At 35.3% G+C, this 22,680-nt stretch overlaps 2 protein-coding genes across 3 annotated transcripts; one reads left to right on the forward strand and one right to left on the reverse strand.

The window, feature by feature from the left end:
• Positions 1-278: 278 nt before the first annotated feature.
• On the reverse strand, positions 279-4,530 carry LOC130977115 (subtilisin-like protease Glyma18g48580). 2 transcript variants are annotated; one of them, XM_057902131.1, is made up of 11 exons: positions 4,236-4,530; positions 4,004-4,113; positions 3,689-3,786; positions 3,240-3,395; positions 2,914-3,028; positions 2,262-2,808; positions 2,090-2,184; positions 1,740-2,012; positions 1,438-1,582; positions 1,092-1,308; positions 279-1,012 (listed from the first exon to the last, which is right to left on the reverse strand). In XM_057902131.1, the coding sequence occupies exons 1-11, from the start codon at positions 4,362-4,364 to the stop codon at positions 468-470; spliced, it is 2,430 nt and encodes an 809-aa protein (XP_057758114.1). In that variant the 5' UTR covers positions 4,365-4,530; the 3' UTR covers positions 279-467. The 2 variants fall into 2 exon arrangements, with proteins under 2 accessions (XP_057758114.1, XP_057758115.1); XM_057902132.1 differs by having other exon boundaries at positions 1,438-1,579; positions 4,236-4,529.
• Positions 4,531-7,087: 2,557 nt separating this feature from the next.
• Positions 7,088-11,061, forward strand: LOC130976431 (MDIS1-interacting receptor like kinase 2-like). The gene is made up of 2 exons (XM_057901300.1): positions 7,088-10,101; positions 10,181-11,061. The coding sequence occupies exons 1-2, from the start codon at positions 7,251-7,253 to the stop codon at positions 10,564-10,566; spliced, it is 3,237 nt and encodes a 1,078-aa protein (XP_057757283.1). The 5' UTR covers positions 7,088-7,250; the 3' UTR covers positions 10,567-11,061.
• Positions 11,062-22,680: the final 11,619 nt, after the last annotated feature.

Here is a 22,680-nt window from a genome sequence, read left to right on the forward strand (position 1 = left end):
AACAATCACAACCTGCTGGCCCCCCTTACATGCGTTGAAAGCATACTCATTCCACGTAGCATCCAGACATATGGATGTCTTTTACTGTCCATACCATAGCCTTTGCCATTCCGATTGTTATGGTGATCAAGATAACCATGAAGAACAACGAGAGCATCGAATTGTGTATTAGCTAGGATAATAGTATTATAACTGGATTTGCATTTCGAGGGCGAGGGATAGAGACGTAAAGTAGCTAGAGAAAGAGAGATTAGGAAAAATAAAATAAAATTGTCTCTAAATATTGTAGATTAATAACTAGATAACTAGACAATGGTAGTACACTGCACACACAATTTTGAAGGGGAAAAAAATGTAAGAAAATACATGATGTAGCGATGACGCGCTCAGCATCAATTATTACAAAAATCACACACATTATTCATTTTACATATACTAAATTAAACATGAATCATTCTTATGATTTTTCACCTGCGGCGTCGTACTGTAATGGGACTTCTAACTCTGTGCTTTCCATCGGTCCACAACAATTCCCCAAACTGATATTTATAAAGCTTAATCACACTTGAAGCCTGTATGGTAACTCTAAATGTCTTCTTCTCGTTGATCTTTGTGAAAGTTAAGGAGTTGGGCACAACAGTAATTTTGCATCCATCTAATTTGGCGGTTGCATTATATGTGCCTGGGGGACCAACATTGGTGAGTGTACGAGTAATTGTTAGCGGACTCAACTTAAGATTTGGTAATGTGATTGAAGGATAGTTTAACTCATCTATGGTGTGAGTTCCTTTACAAATGAAAGTTCTGTTGAAATTAAGTGCCGAAATGAGTTGTTGGTTGTATCCAGAGGCACATAAGAAGTTTAGGTAATCGTTGAGGTGTAGATCATAAACAAGTCCTGGGTCTATTGCACGGTTTGGTTGAACATGCCCTGAACCGTAAGCAAAAGGGTTTGCTAATTTATGATCAAATGCATCTTGAATCGGCTTGTTTGTGTTGTCCAATGTGGTTGCTGAGCAAGATGTACGTAAAATAGGTTAAAATTAACAACAATTAAATATATTCTGATCCTCTGTTTAAGTTCATTTTACCGGTGGTCATAATTGCTGATTTGATAGCTGCCGGACTCCAAGTAGGATGAAGGGTTCTGAGAAGTCCAGCTATGCCGGCAGCATGAGGACAAGACATAGAAGTTCCTTGCATCACGTTAAATGGAAATCCTCGACGGTTGTCTGTTAATAGGTCAGATGCACTTGCGAATAGTGAATATGCAGCAAGTATGTTCACCCCAGGCGCAGTTACATCAGGCTGTTAACTAACAAAAATTAGTCACTCTAAACAAGGATTTTCTAATAGTTATATTGATATGAAAATCTCTTTCTTTATAAAATGGTAGTAGATATATGTGGTTGATAAGGAATCAAATGAAGATGAGACCTTGAGTATGGATGGCTGAATTTTGTTGGGTCCCCTAGAGGAGAAGGAAGCCATAACTGGAGCTGGCTTTCTTCCATAGAGGGTTCTTGCCGAGGAGAATCTTACTGTGATAGACGAGGCCAACGAGGCCGCTACAGGAGCCCTGCTATATTATTATTATAAACATAACGAACATATATAAATGCAAATGGACTCTTCATATCCAAAATATATTCGGAAAAGTTATGGACTGACTATATATTTCATCATATGAATTTCACTTGAACTAGTATTGAATTAAGGGTTGTTTGTATTTTTTAAACCTTGAAGTTGTTAAAGAAGTAGGATTCCTGGTTGGCAGAGCAGGCGGCTTATATGGTGGATGTGAACCATGATCGCCAACTGTTGACAAAACATGAGGCTCAGCAAGAAGAGTATTCCCATTTTGCTGTTGATTGCGCAAGAACATTCCCTTTGCACCTGCATTCTTCGCTTCATTCCCCTCACTAACTGATTTTATTTTTCCTTCTCTCAAGCATGCCACTATTTTCCCTGTTACTTTTGCTGGGTCAAGTGTTCCTGGCCTACAAAGTAGACTGCCAAACAACAACAATAATAATAATTCTCACTTATCAACTTCACATGAAATTTACTGCATTTAAATTTTACTTACGCATCTTGTATTGACGCATTGGCAAGTTTAGCATCATTGGCATCGATCAAAGAAAATGCTTGGTTTTGTGGCAAGTTTACGAAAAGACTCGCACCCTAACAAAAAATACACCAAAGATATTATTATTTCCCTTCATATTTTAAGACACGCATAGAAAAAAGTGTGACAGTACCGTGATGCGTTGACCATTACTAAGAGTGATAGTGCTGCTGAAGTCCCTATCAATGGTGCTAGCAGCAATTGTGAAGACCCAAGGAGCCACATTCAAAACGGTTCCAGGTGTGGGTCCATCATTTCCCGCAGAAGCAACCAAAAGAACATTTCTAGAAATTGCATGGAAGGCACCAATGGAGACTTCATCAGTGAAGATATCTTCAGGGGCAACTAAATACCGGCCACCAGCAGAGAGCGAGATGATATCAACACCGTCGCTTAAGGCTTGGTCTATTGCGGCCAACACATCGGCGCCATAGCAACTGGCTGGGTCAGTTAGCGACCAACAAACCTTGTAAGCCGCAACTCTGGCTCTTGGAGACCCACCCTTTGCGGTGCCATTCCCAACCGCAAACACGCTTGCACCGGCCACAAAGTTGCCACCTGCCGTTGATAGAGTGTGGGTCCCATGCCCCACGAAGTCACGTGCTGTAAGTAGTAACGGGTTTAGCTTCCCATTGTACGCTTGGAAAGCACTGTTATAGTATCTTGCTCCAATTAACTTCCTGTTTACACCACAACATTAAAATCCAGCAACATTTTGTTGAAAAAGAAATTCAATTTTTTTTCTAAATTTTGAAAATAGAAAATATAAAAAGTTAAAGCATAACCTGTTGCAAGGATTTTTCTTGTTATCAGGTATTTGACAGACATTACCACCGCGCCATTTTGATGGAATGGGGCCATATCCTTTGTCACTGAAACTCTGTGATTCTGGCCAAACTCCTATTCAAGGGGAAATAATTTAAAGAGAGCTATTATATTATGAATTTAATCTGGGGAATGATATTTTATATTAAATGTAGGATATTTATGAAAAAAGAAGAAGGAAAAGATAGACACTAATTTTAGTACACTTGTTATGCAAGAAAAAGCTTGGTATTAATTATAAAATCATTTTCACCAAATTTTACTTACTTATTAATTAATTAATTACCTGTGTCAATGTTAGCAATGATCGTATTTTCACCAAATCTTCCCTTTGGCCATGCTGAGTTCTTGTCATTTCTGTGTAGTCCAAGAAATTCCCATGACCGGGTTGTGTGCAATTTGTGCTCCTTGGTCAAGAACACAGACACCACATTCGGTATTTCTGTTCCAATTATTATTCCAAACATTTATCATTAATTAATTATGAGTCAATTTATTTGAAATAAGATTGAGATAAATTGGTTAGATAATGAAAAATGTCAGAGACTATCAAAATTTATTATTTTTAACTATTATTTAGTTATCAATTCAATTTTTTTAATCCAGTAATCTAATAATATATTTTATCACATATTTTTAAACATTAATAGTTAAATGAGGTAAAAAATAATAAATTTTAATGATCTCTAAAATTCCTTTAAAAATAATGGAACTATGAATCGGAAGCATTCTCACTTGCAACATGCGCTGCTTCTTCCTCTTCAAGAAGCGCAGCAAAACCATTTATGTGCTTATTATATGAATAGATAATGGCCTCTTTCCCTTTCTCATGGCTGTCAAAGAACCAATACGCATACACACAACATAATTAATCAATTATCTTTTTTCATGGAATAATTATTTAATGGTTTTATACGCTTAACTTTACTAAACTACTCCCACTATATTTAGATAAAATACTTATCATATGTAGTGGTGTCTTTTCTTAAGCTTTGTGTCTATCATAAGCAAAACTTTAATAATAATAAGAGCAAAATATTTTGTACGTACCTTCCCAAAACTGAACCTAGTAAATTGTAATGATAATTTGTTGCGGCTTCAAGGTCAACAGAGGTAGGGTTTGGGCCATGAGAATGTGCTCCTAGGTATACAATGTAGCACTGTACATATATATATATTGGTGAAATACAACATGTTATCACAAAGCTTACAACTTACAACAATAATTACAGTTTTTTTTTTCATAAGAAATTAAGCAAGAAACAAATAAAACTGAACCTACCTTTTTGCTGCTATGGACAGCATCCGGCAAAAATGCTATGAGAAGAAATGATACGGCAATAATAAGGGGAAGATTAAGGTAGTAAAAACTGGATTTGCCCATTTGAATGTGAAAATTGCTTGGCAGCATACAATTCAATTATATAGGGGATTCATCGATTCCTCTCCTATTATGTTAATGTTCCTTTATTTCTATCAGTGTCTTACGCACGCTTATTGGCCTTCACAAAGTGCTTCTTCTTCACTCAGCTTTTGCTTTTGGAAAAGCAAAATGTCACAACGCATATTCCAAACCTCTTTTGTTTTTTATTCTTTCTCCAAGATTAGTTTCATATTGGGGAAAGGTATATGTTTCTCAAATATAAAGAATATGATATGATATGGGTGTTGATATAATGAATTAATGGGTAGGGTTACACTTGGAAAAGAAGGAAAATTTCTATCGACGACTTCTTTAATTCTTACTAGTTTATAATTTTGGAGCAGCATGTTTCATGAGCTTCAGGTTATTTTAATGTTTTTTGGGGCAAAAGCATCCTCCAAAGCAAAGAGAACAAGGACCATAAGGCAATATCATAACACACTTTCTTTCTTTATGCAGACAAATCACAAACCCTTTATTAGTGAGATAATATTCCAAAGTATTAATTTTATAGGAAAGCTCTATTTTTATATTTTCTTATTTTATTTTATTTTCTTTTCATGGTAAAATGCATAAATAAATTATTACTTTTTATTATGAAAAATATAAACTTATTTTGTTTAACATTCTAAATAATTTTGTTAAATGGACTCCATTTTTAATAAATTAGAGTTAATTTACATTATTTTACGGTTAAAATTATCAGTGATCAAAATTTTTATAACAAAAATAGTAGTTTATTCTAATAATAAATCGAATGTAACAAAAATTTACTATCATTCAAATAACCAGAAATTATTTTTAATATAAAAATAAGAATATTATTTTGGTTGAATATTGACATTTAAAATGTATTACAGTAGAAAAAGTATAAGAAACCAAAAGCTTATCAGCCAAAAACTAAACAAAACTACATTAATTCATATTAATAATTAATTAATTTTAAACTTTTTAAATTTAAAATTTAAAAAATTTTAAATTAATTAACTAAACCTAATTAAAACCTATAAAAACCTTCCTCTTTTCTCTCACATTAACTTATCCACCTCCAACAATCACAAATTCAAAAAATATATAAAAGAACATCCATTTAATATGAAAAAGAAACATTCTGATACTTAATAGAAGAAACATCCATATATATTAATTCGTAGAGATTTTGAATTCATCCAAAGGTATTTGGCTGGGTTTTGGCCGATATGCTTTTGGTTCCCTAGCTTTACTCATTACAGTATTGTAGAAAATATTTAACACGCCTCCCACGTGTTGGCCAATATTACCACGTGTCCAACACGCTTTCCATATGTTGCAACACTCCCTCCATTAGATAACTTCTCACCTACAAAATCCATCCATCTATAATTATACTAAATAATCCCATTTTCAAAAAATACACCAATATTATTTCCATATAAAAAAAATCAACCTCAAATAACATTTATAATGCAAAAACACAAAGAAAGTCCTCTTGCATTGGTGGTCGTACTTCTTCCTCGTGTGAATATAAGAAGCTGAGCACGAAATTTTGTACAACGGACGGAAGTTTTTCAAACAACCAAATGGAATCCAATGCATGTTCTTTCTTAGTCTTAGGTAACAGTATGAAACCAATTATTAGGCTATTAGCAATGAAAAATTAAAGAGAAAGCATTTGACTTTGTACGACATATATATAAACAGTTAAACACACAAATACAAAACATAGTATCTGACATAGAAAGTGGGAAAAGAATTGTTAGACACTTGAAAGACTCACAACACATTCCTTACACATTCATCAAATTTTCTCCTCAATTGCAATTTTTAAGATTTGAACCCTTGATCTTTGAGTTGGAGAGGAAGAGATATGGCATGTGAAAGAAAGCTAATTGACAAATTCAACGTTGGTTATAAATAAGTTATCACTTTTCTTTTAATGTTGGTTTTAACTTTTTTTTTTGTTTTTTGTTCAGGATGATGCTTTTAACTAACAAGGAACATAGTTGTTTTTACGTTGTTGGTCTGGGCCTCCTGAAAGAGGCCTAATTTTACAAGGCTACAAATGTTGCAAGGCCGAGACAAGAACATAGTCCAATACAATACTGCGAAGCCCAAGGTCCCTTGTAGCAGAACAACATAACGAGTTATTTGCCTGAAATTATCAAAGACACGTAAGTAACCTGTTTTATGCTTAATAAAATCAACTAAGACAAAAAAAAAAAAAAAGTATATGAAAAAGAAAAACTACACAAACACTAAATAATATAGAATAGATGTTTAAGTACAGTTTTAGATTAAATTTAAGAATCTAAAATAGATGTAATTCACATAGTTCATAGTTGATTAGAAAAGGAAAAATGAAACCCATATTTATATGGCAAATCGCGACACAATATGTTTAGATGTAAATTATGAAGAAAAGGAAAAAAAATATGCCATATGGAACACAAGGAGACTCACTTGTTCCTATTTCTTTCCCTTTTTATATATTTTTTTCTTCTTGGTCTTCTTTTCTTTGTTTATCTTCATTAATCACACTGAATAAAGGTCTCGTTCAGATTTAGCTAAAACATTAACAACTAAACAATTAATAAAATATCTTTTGTGGTGTGAAGGCGACACAACATAACCTTTTGCTAAAGCAATGAAGATTTTTCCACACAACAATAATAGTATAATACAACCTTTGAAGTGGGTTGGTCCGGTTAAAAAATGATTTTTGTTTTCCTTTGTGCAAAACTTTCCAAAGTGCAGGATCGGCCACTCATTAGTTGCACTTGGTTACTTTTATATATATCATTATATCCATACACCAGAACTATCTTCAGCCTTTGAATGCATTGCATCTTTGATTGATTCAAAAAGTCTTCTTATTATACTTACTCAGCTTGAACCATGTTCCAAAAAATCAGGCTTTTGATGGCATGCAGGGTAACTATATGCATAGTTCTTAGTGTCCTCATAAATATGGCCTCAGCTGCAATTGATGAAAACAGGGAAGCAAATGCACTCTTGAAGTGGAAGGCCACTCTTGACAGCCAAAGCCAAGTTAAGTTGTCATCTTGGAACAACGGCACAAGTCCATGCAGATGGAGAGGAATTCAGTGTGATAAAACAAAGTCAATCACAGGCATGGATATTCAAAATTTTGGACTCAAAGGTACACTCCATACTCTCACCTTCTCTTCATTCCCCAACCTCATTAGCATAGACATATACAACAACTTGTTCCATGGAACCATTCCTCCACAGATTGCTAACTTGTCCAGAGTTAATCACTTGAACTTGTCCAAAAACTTCTTTGAGGGTTCCATTCCTAAAGAGATCTTCACCTTGACAAGTCTTCGCGGGCTTGATCTTTTCGAATGCCAACTAAGTGGCCAAATCCCTGAGTCTATAGGAAATTTGTCCAACTTAACATATCTGGATTTTGGAAACAACAACCTCTCTGGCCACATTCCTACTGGGATTGGCAAATTGACCAACCTTGAGTATTTTTCTTTTATAAATAATTCTCTTTCTGGTTCCATTCCAATGGAAATAGGAATGATGACAAACCTTCAGACGATTGAATTCTCATATAACACTCTCTCTGGTGTTATCCCTTCTACAATTGGTAACTTGAGCAATCTGCAACAAATTTACCTTCCTAATAACACACTATCTGGGCCAATCCCACCCTCTATCTGGAACATGTCTACTTTGACCTTGATATCGCTCTTTGGCAATGAACTTTCCGGATCTATCCCTAGTTACATAGATAACTTAGCCCCCAATTTGAACTCCCTATCACTTGATGACAACCACCTTTCTGGCTCCATTCCTCCCACACTTGGAAATTTGACAAAGCTCACCGAACTATACCTGAGATTGAACAATTTTTCTGGACCAATTCCTTCCTCTATAGGTAATCTGTTCAATTTGAACTACTTGACTTTCCAATATAATAAACTCAGTGGATCCATTCCTGACACAATTGGAAACTTGAAAAGCCTCTTTTCATTAGAATTGTCCAACAACATGCTTACTGGCTCCATCCCACAGGGGATTAATAACATGACATTGTTGCAAGATTTTTTAGTGGCCCAAAACAATTTCACCGGTCATTTGCCACCTCAAATATGCTCAGGTGGGTCACTCATGTTCTTTGGTGCCGAGCACAACCATTTTACTGGCCCAGTTCCAAGAAGCTTGAAGAATTGCTCTAGTATTGTTAGAATCACATTAAAGGGAAACCAGTTGGAAGGTGACATAGCAAAAGACCTTGGCATATATCCCAATTTGAAACATATTGATTTGAGTGATAATAAATTTTATGGCCAATTTTCACCAAACTGGGGCAAATGTCATAGTCTTGAGAACTTGATCATATCCAACAATAATGTTTCCAGTGGTATACCACCACAAATTGTGAAGGCTACCAAACTTGGCAGGATTCACCTTTCCTCAAACCGATTGACAGGGAAGATTCCGAAAGAATTAGGGAGAATGAAAAGTTTGCTTGAACTCAAGATCAGTGATAATCTTCTCTTTGGAAACATTCCAACAGAATTAGGATCACTGCAGAAATTGCAAATCTTGCATCTAGCAGGAAATGAGTTGAGTGGTAACATACCAACAGAAGTTGTTGAGTTACCCAACTTGTTAGAATTGAATTTGAGCAACAACAAGCTAGAGGGAAGCATCCCCTCTCACTTTGGTTCATTCCAACCTCTCTCTTCTCTTGATCTTAGCAGGAATTTCTTGAATGGAACTATTCCAAATGTGCTTGGACAGTTGCAGCACTTGCGGTTGTTGAACCTCTCACACAATAATCTCTCTGGCAATATTCCATCCACTTTTGGTGGCATGTCAACCTTGACATCTGTCAATGTATCATACAACCAGTTAGAAGGGCCGCTTCCAGAAAGTAAGGCCTTTCGCACTGCTACAATTGAGTCATTGAAAGGTAACAAAGGCTTGTGTGGTAATGTCACTGGCTTGGTGCAATGCAAAACTAATAGCTATAGCCAAAAGAGTCACAAGGCCATGCTACTAGTATTGTTTCTTATCTTTGGAATACTAGTACTTGTGCTTTGTGTGGTGGGTGTTTCAATGTATATTATTTGTAGAAGTGTGAGAAAGAAAGGAGACTCAGCCAAAGAAATACTATCAGAAGAACACTTTTCCATATGGAGCCATGATGGAAAAATGGCATTTGAAACAATCATTGAAGCTACCAAGAATTTTGATGACAAATATCTCATTGGAATTGGAGGGCAAGGATCTGTTTACAGAGCTGAGTTACCTTCAGGTATGGTTGTTGCTGTGAAGAAAATTCATGCAGAATCAGATCCAGAGGACAAGTCCAATTTGAAATCATTTAAAAGTGAAATCGAAGCACTGACAGAAATCAAGCACCGCAACATCATAAAGCTATATGGATTTTGCCAGCATTCCCGGTTCTCTTTTTTGGTTTATGAATTCTTGGAAGGTGGCAGTGTGGATCAAGTACTAAGCAATGAAGCACAAGCAAGTGCATTTGATTGGAAGAAGAGAGTGAATGTGGTTAGAGGAGTTGCTAATGCTTTATCATATATCCATCATGGTTGCGAGCCCCCTATAGTTCATCGTGACATATCAAGCAAGAATATTCTTTTGGATTCAGAAGATGAAGCTCATGTCTCTGATTTTGGGACCGCGAAGTTTCTAAAGCCAGGTTCAAATTGGACCACACTTGCAGTCACCTATGGCTATGGTGCTCCAGGTAATAAATCCATTTTCCCTTGATACTAAAAACATATATGGATGTATGAATAACTAACTTTAAATTTTCAATGTTATAGAGCTTGCTCAGAGTTTGGAGGTGACTACGAAAAGTGATGTGTATAGCTTTGGAGTGCTTTGTTTCGAAATCCTTATGGGAAAGCATCCGGCAGATATGATAAATTCATTGTTGTCGCCATCAACAGCATCAATAACATACAATTTGCTATTGGTTGATGTAATTGATCAAAGGCCTCCTCATCCTGAGAAGTCAGTTGTTGGGGAAATCATGTTGATCACAAAGTGGGCGCTTGAGTGTTTGAGCCAAAGTCCACAATTCCGGCCAAGCATGCATCAAGTTTCCAAAGAACTCACGATGGGAAAATCACCTTTCTCTGATGACCACTTTCCCATGATCAGACTTGGACAACTCAATCAAGAATTATTGGAAACTCCACTTGTGTGATTAATGATTAATCTCACCCGTTTCTTATGAATTAGTGTGATCTAATAGGGGTTCATGTAATGCAAGTGTATCATAGGTTTGTTTAATTTGTGAGTGTGTGTAACATGTATGTATGAGTTACTTCAAAATGGAAATGGGAAAGAATATGTGTGATATGGGCAACTGTATCATAGGCTTGTTTAATCATTTTGCATACTGGTTAATGGGATATGCTAATCATTGTGTCTTTGTCTTTGAACTCAATTCTTAATTTGGGTGGAAAGGAAGGATGAGACTATAAACTAGAAAAAAGAATGTGGCATATGTACATGTCAAATATAAAGATGGACAACACAACACAGACCCTAAGTTGGGCAACTCATTGAAGGAGCGGGAAGTGCACTTACGTGATTGCTTCATTATGATCTAATGATTCATACTTCATATATATATAATAAACCTCCTGTGTCTTAATTCTTAAGCTTGTTTACTTTGGCATTGTGTTGTGTACCCTTTATATGTATGAGTTAAAGTTACTTTCTTTGATTAGGTTTTGTACCAACCAATCACAAGCAGATAAGCTTGTTGAGTTAGATTCAACGAATAAAAGTAGAGTAATCTCATTGTTAATTTCTCAATAAAAGTAGAACAAAGCTATTGATAGGAAAAATTGAACTATGACTAAACTAATTCTTAATTTTATTGGTAAAACTTGAAATACATTTTAATTTTATCTTTTAAATTATTAATAAAATTTTTATTTTTCAATTTTGATTAAAAATTTATTGCTGACTAATGAAGTGTTACATGCAACAAATGGGATTTGAAAAACCATTAGGCTAAACCAACTTTTTTTTTTTTTTGGTATTTAAACGGGGCTAAAACGCCCAAAAGAAGGAAACAAGAAACTAAATACAGATAGACCGGGGTAAGGTAGCCCCTTTCTCATCCTCCTGGAGAATGCTAACTAACTCTGGAAATGGATAATCCCAGAACAAAAACCCAAAATCAAGATCAATACTCTTTCTGGCCAGGCAATCTGCACACTTATTGCCTTCCCTATAGTTATGTACAAAAAAAATTCTCCAATTAAGCTTTTTCAGTTCACTAATCCTTCTAATCAGAGAATTAGGGTGCCTTTCTAGTTTTCTTTCCCCATTCAATAACTTCACCACTCCCTCTGAGTCACATTCTACCATTATCTTCTTCATTCCCAATCTCCTTGCCAGGTTCAGCCCTTGAACAACACCCCACAGTTCGGCACTGAAGGCAGAGCAGTTTCCAATCGTGTGAGTGAAGCCCGCAACCCACTTCCCATTCTCATCCCGCAGGAGGCCGCCGCAACCCGCCTTGCCCGCATTCGCCACCGCCGCTCCATCCACGTTAAGCTTCAGCCAGCCCTTTGGCGGGGGTTTCCACCCCACCCGGCCCAGTCTTCTCGCTCGCACCTTTCCCACCAGGTAAGCTTTTTCAAAAGCTTTGTTAATTTCCTGAATTTCTTTGATGATTTCTTTGTATGGCTGGATTGGTCTTCTATAATTGTCTTCATGATTTTCCTTATTTCTCCAAAACCAGATTTTTGAGCATGTAACCATGTATATATCCTTCCAATCTATATTTTGATTCTGTCCCAATTGTTTTCTTAGGTTAGCTTCCACCCAATCTCCCCAATTAAGACTGAAGAATTTTTGTAATTCCATAGGATTAAGAAAATTAACCCAAATTGTTGACGCTTTAGGGCAATCTCTGAATAGGTGTAGAAGATCTTCTTGCACTCCTTGGCAAACCTTGCAGTATCCATTACCACCAAACAATCTTGCTATTCTCTGGTTTGTAAGAGTTCTCTTATGCATAACAGTCCACATGAAAACCTTGACTCTTTAGGGGCCTTTCCAGCTCCACAGGTGACTCCAAATAGTTTTATTTGGTTTGCTCCAATTGTTTAGAGCTTTATAGGTCGATGCAATCGAGAAATCTCCATCCTCATTATGCTTCCACCCTTTTCTATCCTCATCTGCCTCAAAATGAGGAGGGTATGTTGCTGTAATTTTCTGGACAATCTCTTCTGGCAAATAGGTATTGAGTTTTCTCCGGTTCCATTCTCCATTCTCTTCCACCCATTCTGAGACAAGGCTATTGCTATCTGAAATCCGTGTTTTGGCACTCTCCTGAAGTGCTCCTGCCCCTTCAAGCCAGTGATCATGCCAAAATCTAGTACCCCTCCCATTCCCAATAAACTTCACAGTGTTTGCTTGAAAAGTTGGCCACATTTTAAGAACTTCTCTCCAGAAGCTTGAATCTGTGTTTCTACTTTGCGTGTCGTCATCAATTAGGTTCCCATCACAGTATTTGTGCTTGAGGACTTTCACCCACATCTGCTCTGGGTTTTCCTCCATTTGCCATAAAATTTTTATAAGGAAAGCATCATTCATGGATGATAACTTCCTGAACCCCAATCCTCCTTCGTGCCTTGGGAGACACATAGTCTTCCATCCAATCAGGTGCAATCTTTTTTTATTTGGTTCGTCTCCCCATATGAAGTTTCTCTGAAGTCTTTCCACCTCCCTACAAACTCCCTTAGGTACTTTTTCGTGCTGCATCTGGTAGTTCAGAATAGGACTAATAGTTGATTGTGCAAGTGTTAGCCTTCCTGCCAAAGAAAGACACTTAGTCTTCCAGCCTTTAAGTTTGCTTTGAACCCTTCTCACTATGTCCTTATACCTCTCCTTTCCTTCCCTTTTGTCAGAGATGCTCGCTCCCAAGTATTTGCCTAGCTCTCTCTGTTCTTTGAATTTAGACAAATTTAGAATCTCCTCCCTTGTGCTTCCAGTCGTACCCTTAGAAAACACAATGGCAGTCTTATCTTCATTTATTTTCAACCCCGAAGCATTACAAAATGTTTCCAAAACACCTTTTATTGTTGCCATTTGGTCTTGTGTTGCTTCCGCAAAAAGAAGAAGGTCGTCCGCAAACATAAGATGGGATATTTTTGGTCCATCCCTACCTACCCCAATCGGCTTCCATTCCCCGTCCAGCACATTCTGTTCTATGAGGTGCGAGAGCTTGTCCATGCACATAACGAACAAGTAGGGCGAAATGGGATCCCCTTGTCGCAATCCTTTTCTTGGAATAAATTCTTCCGTCTTATTCCCATTCCAAATAACATTGAACGATACCGTACTCGCACATTGCATTATAATCTCGACCATCTTTTCTGGCAATTTGAATTCTTCCAATCTAGTCTTGAGAAAATCCCAACTTATCCTGTCATAGGCTTTTTCGAAGTCTATTTTGATCGCCATGAACTGTTTTCTCCCCTTCATTCTCTTCATAGTGTGAATAAGCTCCTTTGCAATGATGATGTTGTCCTGAATTTTCCTTCCCGGTATGAAACTTGACTGGTGCGCTGCTATTCTGTCATTCAAGTGTGGTTTTAACCTTTCCACTAGTACTTTTGTTATGACCTTATAGCACACATTGCATAGTGCTATGGGCCTGAACTGGTTAATTAGCTCTGGGTTGTTGATCTTAGGCACCAAAGCAATGAGAGTGGAGTTTGCTTGTCTTATAGTTTCTGGATTCCTCCAGCACATATCTATGAATTCCTGTACTTTCCCTTTCATGCTATCCCAATTATTCTTATATATGAGAGAAGGGAATCCATCACTTCCAGGTGCTTTCAGGGAACCAATGCTGAAAATGGCTTTCCTCACTTCTTCTTCATTTGGAGGTGTTATGAATCTCCTGCAATCATCATTGGTAAAATCAGGTGGGGCATAGTATTTTAATTCAAAAGGAACAGTCATTACCTCATTTTGATAGATATTTTTGAAGTGGTTAATAATGTGGTTTCCTAGCTCCTCCTCTTCTTCGATCCACTCCCCATCTATTCCTTTGAGCTTCATTATTCTATTCTTTCCCCTCTTGACAATTGTTTTAGTATGGTAGTATCGGGTGTTTCTATCTCCATCCACGATCCACTTCTCCCTAGATTTCTGCAACCAAAAGGATTCCTCTTTGTCCAAAATGTCATCTAGCTCTCTGTTAAGTTTTTGCTCTAGTTCTTCAAGATAGGGATTTCTTCCGTAGCTATTGCATCTTTGAATTCCTTTAATTCTATTAAGAAGTCTCCTTTTCGTTTTGAAAATGTTGCCAAAAATATTTTTGTTCCATTCTTGGAGGTCCTCCTTGAGCTTATTGAGGGCATTGCAAAGCGAGTTCTGATTGTTCCAACTGTCATTAAAACAGTTCTGAAATTCTGGGTGAAGAGTCCACATAGCCTCAAACCTAAAGGGTTTGTTGTTGGCTATATGTGTAACTCTCTCTGTGTTAATCAGCAGCGGGTGGTGATCCGATCTTCTTCTCGTTAGCACCTCGACAGTAGCATCGTGAAATCTCGTTCTCCATTGATTATTAGCAAGACCTCTATCTAGTCTCTTAAAGACCCTCTCTTGTCCCTCCCATTGGGGTCCTCTCCAGGTGAACCGGGAGCCGATGAAACCGAGATCAATTAGCCCACTTTCATTGATCCAGCTTGCAAACCGGTTACAAGCATTAAGGTCAATAGCCGCTCCACCTTTTTTCTCTGAGTTGTCCTTGATCTCATTGAAGTCCCCTGCTATTAGCCATTCGCCTCTCATAGTGTTAGCTATATCCAGAAGTTTTGGCCAGATCACTCTCCTCATTTGATAGTGTGGATTAGCGTAAACCGCAGTAAAGAACCATTCTTTCTTTCCATCTTCTTGTATTTTAGTGTGAATAAATTGTGCATGGGATTCCACTATACTAATATTCAGGTCTGCTCTGTTCCAACAAATCCAGATCCCTCCTGCAAAACCCTGGGCTTCTTCCCAAATATAGTTGTTATATCCAATCTGTCTAATAACATTCTTTGCATTCTCTCCACTACATTTAGTTTCTAACAATATAGCAATATCTGGCTTGTGTTGTCTGATTATATCTTTGAACGTTCTTCTAAAAGCACTACTTGCTGCTCCCCTGACATTCCAAATTAAACTAATCATTAAAAAGATAGAGAAATAAAGAAAAAAAAAAGGTAACAAAACAAAACAAATTTTTTAAAAAGACACTCAATAAAAGCACAGGAAGCCCAACACCTGGCACCCTAATTGTCATCCATTCTGGTGTCCGCAAGAGCACTGATATGGGGAGTAGTGAAGTCTACCCCCTCCAATAGTTTTATATTCGGATCTTCTGTCTCTTCCTCCATTTCCATGGGAGCTGGACTATTTTCCTTTGTATTATCTAAGTCAGGTGGTCTTCCATTGGTTGGGGTATTTTGATTTGATAATTCAATTCCTTCTTCCATAGTGCATTGGGTAGAATCAACTTTCTCAATCCAATTTTCTTCATGATGTTGTCCCTCTTTTTGTTGTTTGGTCATGCTTCTGCCTCCATTTCCTTTTCCTCCCTTTTCCTTATGTTCTGTGTTGAGTGTATGCCGTTGCTGTTCAACATTATTGGCTCCCCCTATGGCTTTTCCTTCCTGATTCTCTCTTTGTGTTTCAGGTTTATTTTGTTGAATCTTAACCCTCTTCCCTTTTGCATTGTCTTTCTTTCCTTTTTCCTTCTCCTTTTCCCCCTCTGATTTTTCTCCATTTTCACCTTCAGTTGTCTCTTCATTCACTTCCTCAATATGCAGCACACTAAATCTGCTCTTATTTTCTGTCTTTGTACTTGTTTCTTTTGTCTTGCTGGTTCCTGCTTCTTGGCCTTTTCTTCCTTTTTTGGGTCTTTGGACAACCATCCAATCACCAAAATTTTCTTGACTTTTTTGCAAAACTTGCTTTCCTTTATCCAACATCTTTCCGTCTTCTTTCTTATCCCTTTCATCACTTATCTGATTTTTCTCTGGTAACTCCTTCCCCCTCTCTTCTTGAACACTTAGCACATTGTTCTGGACTTCTTTTAAGGGACAGAGCTTTTGATCATGATCTATCCGTCCACAAGAAAAACAGATCTGATGTATCCCTTCATATTCCACCCTATACTCCCTTCCGTTGATTAGGTACTTCCCCAGAAGTGGCTTGGTTAGGTCCACTTCTACGCACATTCTAGCAAACTTTCCTCTGCTTAGTTCTGCTGTGTTGCTATCCACTTTTATTGTTCTCCCAACTAAATTTCCAATCTTCCTTAGCACCATTCTGTCATACAGTTCAATGGGGAGTCCCGGTAGTCTAATCCAAGCAGTTACCTTGTCTATACTTGCTGTCAGGGGATTGAAGTTTGGTTCCCACATTCTCACTGTGAGGTAATGATCATAAATCTTCCAAGGTCCTTCTAGCAGGGCAAAGTCAAAATCTTCCATCGAATAGAACTTTACTAGGTAGTATTCCTGGCCCAAGTCTATCACATCAATGCATCCTTTCTTACCCCACATAGTTTCTAGCCGTCTCTTCATTGCTGCGTATCCAACCTTCCTTCCTAATAGCTTAACAATGAGTGTATTCCACCATGGCTTCCATAATCTTCGTTCAGTTGTCTCATTTATGATTATATTATAGAGCCCTTCCTTAACTGCCTCTACTCTTATCTCTGGGCTGGTTTCCTGTTCTGTTTCCTGCACATTTTCTGACCCTTCTACTTCTTCTTCTTCTGATGACATAGAGTCATCTTCCAAATTATTCTCTGTTGGTCCATTCTTTACGGTTTGTGCAAACGATCTTTGTCTACCCTGGTCCTTCTTTCCACCTAAATCTTCGACCATCCACTCCTCTTCCCTAGGAGTAAGTAGTTGATCCCCTGTAAAGACTCCTTCATTTGTTCTTACTTTTTTCTTTCTTCCTTGCAGGATTTCTCTTTCCTCCATCGCTGGAGGATGCTCTTGGGTAGCTCCTCCTGGATCTCCAGGGTCGCCGGCGCCGGACATCAAAAGCAAAAAGGAAAAAGTTCTTGCACACAAACTCACTTCAGAGAGAAAAAACTAGCCGTTACGGAAATTTTTTATTCACGATTTATAACCAACTTTTTTTTTTATTTTGTTAGAAGTTAAATCTTTTGGAGGCAAAAACTGAAAGTGATAGTAAGTATTTTTTTTGGGTCCTTGAATAAAAATATTGGAGGAAGGATGAGACTTGGGCTTTTGGTAGGAGGGAAGGATGAAACTATATACCAGAAAATGATGTGTCAAATGTTCATGTAAAAAGAAGATTGACAATAAGAAAACCAGGCCAAGTAGGGTGTGGGATGTGGCTAGAACCTTACCAGAATAACTTAAAAGAGCCTGGTAACTCGTAAGCCATATGACATTATGACCCACTTATATTTTAATCTTGTATTCGTCATGTGTGATCTGCTAAATTATTGCGGAAATGATGGGTTCTTATGTTTAATGGGTGTGTAGCGCAGTGCTTCCCCGTCCATTTCATTTTGTCAAATTATTTTTTGGAAAAACACAAATTATCTGTTTAAATTTTTCTTTTTTTAACTATAAGGAGAAGGGAAAACATTCCGTCTTCCATTTCCTTTAAAAACATTTAAGGAGCAAGGGAAATTGTGCACCCCGTTTTTTTCTTTTTAATTTTCTTTTTTGAGAAAAATTAGAAATTGTCCCAGCAATTTTACCCTTTTGCATATATTCCCTATTTTAGCACAATTGGGAAACACCTAATATTTTTTAATTTTACAAAAAAAAAATTATATAAAAAAATGGCAAAATATTATGCATATACAGATCTACATTAACAGTAAAAGAGAAGAGGGGAGACCAGGTGCTCAACTTCATTTTCTATTTTTTTTAATGATATTTTATATATGGATAAATTTAATAAAAAAATGTAAATTTTAAGTGTGTATTTATTAAATTTTATATCCAATTTTTGGGTTTGGAAATTTTTGTTGCAAAAACTGATTTTTAAATATTTTTATTTTTATAATAAAATTTTTATAAATTTAAATAAACTTTTACATCAACTTTCATTTCTTGATAATTAAATATAATCCTATATAATTTTTTTAAAAAAATAAAATTTTCCAACAAAACCGTCCATATCACCTTTGGTAGGTAGATTGTTAACTTCAAAGACAAAGTAAGACAAAAAAAAAGGGGTCATGATTACTATTAGAGTATAATTGATCATAATACTCAAACAATTACATGAGCTCAAACTAAAAGTGTGAAGAGTTTAAATTTTATCTTTTTCATATAATAGTTCATTAATTAGTGACAAACTTTTAAATAAAATTTAAATTTAGAGTGAATTATTAACCGTTTAAAAAATATCATGTACACATAAGATAAAGTCTCAACTATTATACCGACATCCCAAAACATTAAACTCCACAATACTAAAAACAGTTTCCATTTTGCATTCTCGAACGCTCAATGACAGTTCCACAGTTTCAGAAATGCATCCATACATCTTGTTAAAAAAACAAAACCTAAAGGCTTAAATCCGATCTTAGTCTTTGTTGAAGCGATCGTTTAATAATCATTCAGACAACAAAATTAAGTAAAACAAAACTTCCTACAGCTGTTCTAATAACTGCTAATCACTTCATTAATTCTTCTTCTCCTTTGGATGAGTGATGCCTAAGTTTGATTTCAGCATGTTTTCAGAAAATGAAAAAACAACTTGCCATAAATTATCTCAACAGGAGTGTAATAATTATTGAATCTACATAGCTACCCCTTGTATTGAGCCTTTGAAGGAGATAATTAGTAAATGATCAGGATGTTTAATTAGATGCCAAATTTAAAAAGGTGTATACTTCATTATGTTGTTTGTTCTCTTGCCATTGTTTTTCCCTCCCCTACCTTTAGCTTTTTCTTTTCCAAAATGTAATGAGGCATACTTTCTCTTTTCTTTTTATTTTTCTTCTCAAGACTTTTGCTAGCTATGTCACACTTTTCTTCTAGTGCTCTTTATTTATTATTTTTTAAACCCGTACTTATTTGAATGCAAGACACCTATGCATGTGATTATTATTATGAAAAATATTCAATGATTAGTAGAATTTATTATTTTTAACTATTAATTAGTTGTTAATATTTTAAAATATATACTAAAAATATATTATTAGATTATTAAATTAAAAAGATTGAATTAATGACTAAAGCGATGACAAAAAATAATAAATTTTAAATTTTATTAGACTATTAGTCATCTAGCATTTTTCTATTTTTATTCCCTCTTCCCTCCATTCTGATTTTTTTAGAAATGAAAAAAAAATTGTGTATAATCTAGTATTATGGTTAATTTATGCGTTTTTCTTTGATATAAATTTTAATTTTTTTATTTTAAATAATAAAAAGATTCTTAGATTTTATAGGACACAAATTAAAGGATCAATTAGTATATCTAAAAAATTTGTCAACACTAAAATATAAATATGAGTCAGACTTGTATATTTAAAAAATTTTAGAATAAAAAAATAAATCTGACTCTAAAATTTACATGTTTTGAAAAAATGAAAACCATAAATCTGACTATTAAATTTGTGGGCAAATCACTATATTAAGCCAAGAAGAGCAAAAAATTACACAAATCCGCCAAACCAAAAATTATTTCATGAATCAACCGATACACATTTCTATATAGTTCGAATTAAGTTGTTTCGAACTTGATTTACATGTAATTCGAATCAACTTGATTCGAATTATACACAAACGCACACACCCACTAATTCGAATCAACTTGATTCGAATTACACACATACAATAATTCGAATCAAGTTGATTCGAATTACACTCTGATTTATTAAAAAAATTAATAATTTATTAAAAAATTTATTAAAAAAATAATAATTTAAAATTAAAAAAATATATTTTATTTCATACATTAAAAAAAAGCTAACAAAATATTTAATTACGAGATTTTTTTAAAATATTAATGAGCTATCAATTCGAATTCCATACAATACTCTTTTGTCCAACTGTTCATGAATATTTTTTAATAAATTTTTTTAAATTATATGGTGAGATATTACATTATTCAAATTACACATGAGGAAGTTCGAATCGCTCTGATTCGAATTATATGGCGAGCAATTCAAATTCTATACAATACTCTTCTGCCCATTCTTGATAGCTCATGAATATTTTTTAATAAATTTATTTTAACTATACCACAAAAAAATATTTTATTCTATGTAAAATAATTTAAAAATTGGCTTTAAAAATATTAGAAGTACTATAAAAATTTGTAATGTTCTAATGACTTAGGTAAATACATGCATGTACACAAATTTTAAATAAAATACTCTACATAGTCAATAATAATTTAGATATTAAAAAAATATTTTATTCCATCCAAAATAATTAAAAAATATATTTTATTCTATACAAAATAATTTTAAAAAAATGGCTTAAAAGATGTTATGAGTACTATAAAGTTTATAATATTCTAGTGATTTAGGTAAATACATGATAAAAATATATTTTTTTTAATTTCTAAATTATTATAGACTATGTAGAGTATTTCTTTAATGTCCTAAGTCATTACAAATGTTTATAATACTCATAACATCTTTTAAGCCATTTTTAAATTATTTTGCATAGAATAAAATATTTTTTTGTGGTATAATTAAAATTAATTTATTAAAAAATATTCATGAGCTATCAAGAATGAGCAGAAGAATATTGTATATAATTCGAATTGCTCACCATATAATTCGAATCAGAGTGATTGAACTTCTCCATGCGTAATTCGAATTATGTAATATCTCACCATATAATTTAAAAAAATTTATTAAAAAATATTCATGAACAGTTAAAAATGGACAAAAGAGTATTGTATGGAATTCGAATTGCTGTAACGGCCCAGACCACCCGCTAGCACGATATTGTCCGCTTTGGCACACAAGGCCTCACGGTTTTTGCCTTTGACGATAGGAATGATGGCCGAAGCCCCCCACACTCACTCGTCAAAACGCGTCATGCTAGGGAGAGGTATCCACACCCTTATAAGGCATGCTTCGTTCCCCTCTCCAACCGATGTGGGCCTTACAATCCACCCCCCTAAGGGAGCCCAGCGCCCTCGCTGGCACATCGATCCGGGTTCTGGCTCTGATACCATCTGTAACGGCCCAGACCACCCGCTAGCACGATATTGTCCGCTTTGGCACACAAGGCCTCACGGTTTTTGCCTTTGACGATAGGGATGATGGCCGAAGCCCCCCACACTCACTCGTCAAAACGCGTCATGCTAGGGAGAGGTATCCACACCCTTATAAGGCATGCTTCGTTCCCCTCCCCAACCGATGTGGGCCTTACAATATAGCTCATTAGTATTTAAAAAAAAAATCTCGTAATTAAATATTTTGTTAGCTTTTTTTTAATGTATGAAATAAAATATATTTTTTTAATTTTAAATTATTATTTTTTTAATAAATTTTTTAATAAATTATTAATTTTTTTAATAAATCAGAGTGTAATTCGAATCAACTTGATTCGAATTATTGTATGTGTGTAATTCGAATCAAGTTGATTCGAATTAGTGGGTGTGTGCGTTTGTGTATAATTCGAATCAAGTTGATTCGAATTACATGTAAATCAAGTTCGAAACAACTTAATTCGAACTATATAAAAATGTGTATCGGTTGATTCATGAAATAATTTTTGGTTTGGCGGATTTGTGTAATTTTTTGCTCTATTTGGCTTAATATAGTGATTTGCCCTAAATTTGTGGTATTCACAAAAAAATACATATTTTACATTGTTAAAAAATATGACTGAAATTAAAAAGCGTCTAATTAGTAATTTCTCTTAAAGCGTCCCTTTTTTTTTGTCTAAAGTTGAAAAAAAATGAGCATCCTCTCGAATCTCCATCCAATGCAAAAGAAAATCATTAGACATGGAATTTCATTTCATTCCTAGAAAGAATACATCACTCATTCAGTAGAGAAGCCCTTTTCTTTTTTATGCGACGTAGATATATATAGAATTGTTGTCCATTTGTCTTGTATGCGTACGTTCAAAGTTCAAACTATACCCAATATATATGGATACGATGCTGGTGGTTTAATATATTTTGTTCAGTTGTCGGGTTCCAAACAGGTCGGGAGGACAGATGCAGGTGTGAGGGCGCCTTAACTTGGGTCGCACTGCTTGCGGGTTGTCGAGTAGCCGAGCACTGGTCTTGGAGAAGTGATAGGGGGGTGCCACCTGCAAAGACA

Source organism: Arachis stenosperma, chromosome 4 (assembly GCF_014773155.1).
Source record: "Arachis stenosperma cultivar V10309 chromosome 4, arast.V10309.gnm1.PFL2, whole genome shotgun sequence".
NCBI lineage: Eukaryota > Viridiplantae > Streptophyta > Magnoliopsida > Fabales > Fabaceae > Arachis > Arachis stenosperma.

Coding starts and splice junctions, on each gene's coding strand:
- LOC130977115 (XM_057902131.1), bottom strand. CDS start 4,364: ATGCTGCCAAGCAATTTTCACATTCAAATGGGCAAATCCAGTTTTTAC. Junction 3,396..3,688: donor AGAAGCAGCGCATGTTGCAA/GTGAGAATGCTT, acceptor TAATTGGAACAG/AAATACCGAATGTGGTGTCT. Junction 2,013..2,089: donor AATGCGTCAATACAAGATGC/GTAAGTAAAATT, acceptor GTTGTTTGGCAG/TCTACTTTGTAGGCCAGGAA.
- LOC130976431 (XM_057901300.1), top strand. CDS start 7,251: ATGTTCCAAAAAATCAGGCTTTTGATGGCATGCAGGGTAACTATATGC. Junction 10,102..10,180: donor CTATGGCTATGGTGCTCCAG/GTAATAAATCCA, acceptor TCAATGTTATAG/AGCTTGCTCAGAGTTTGGAG.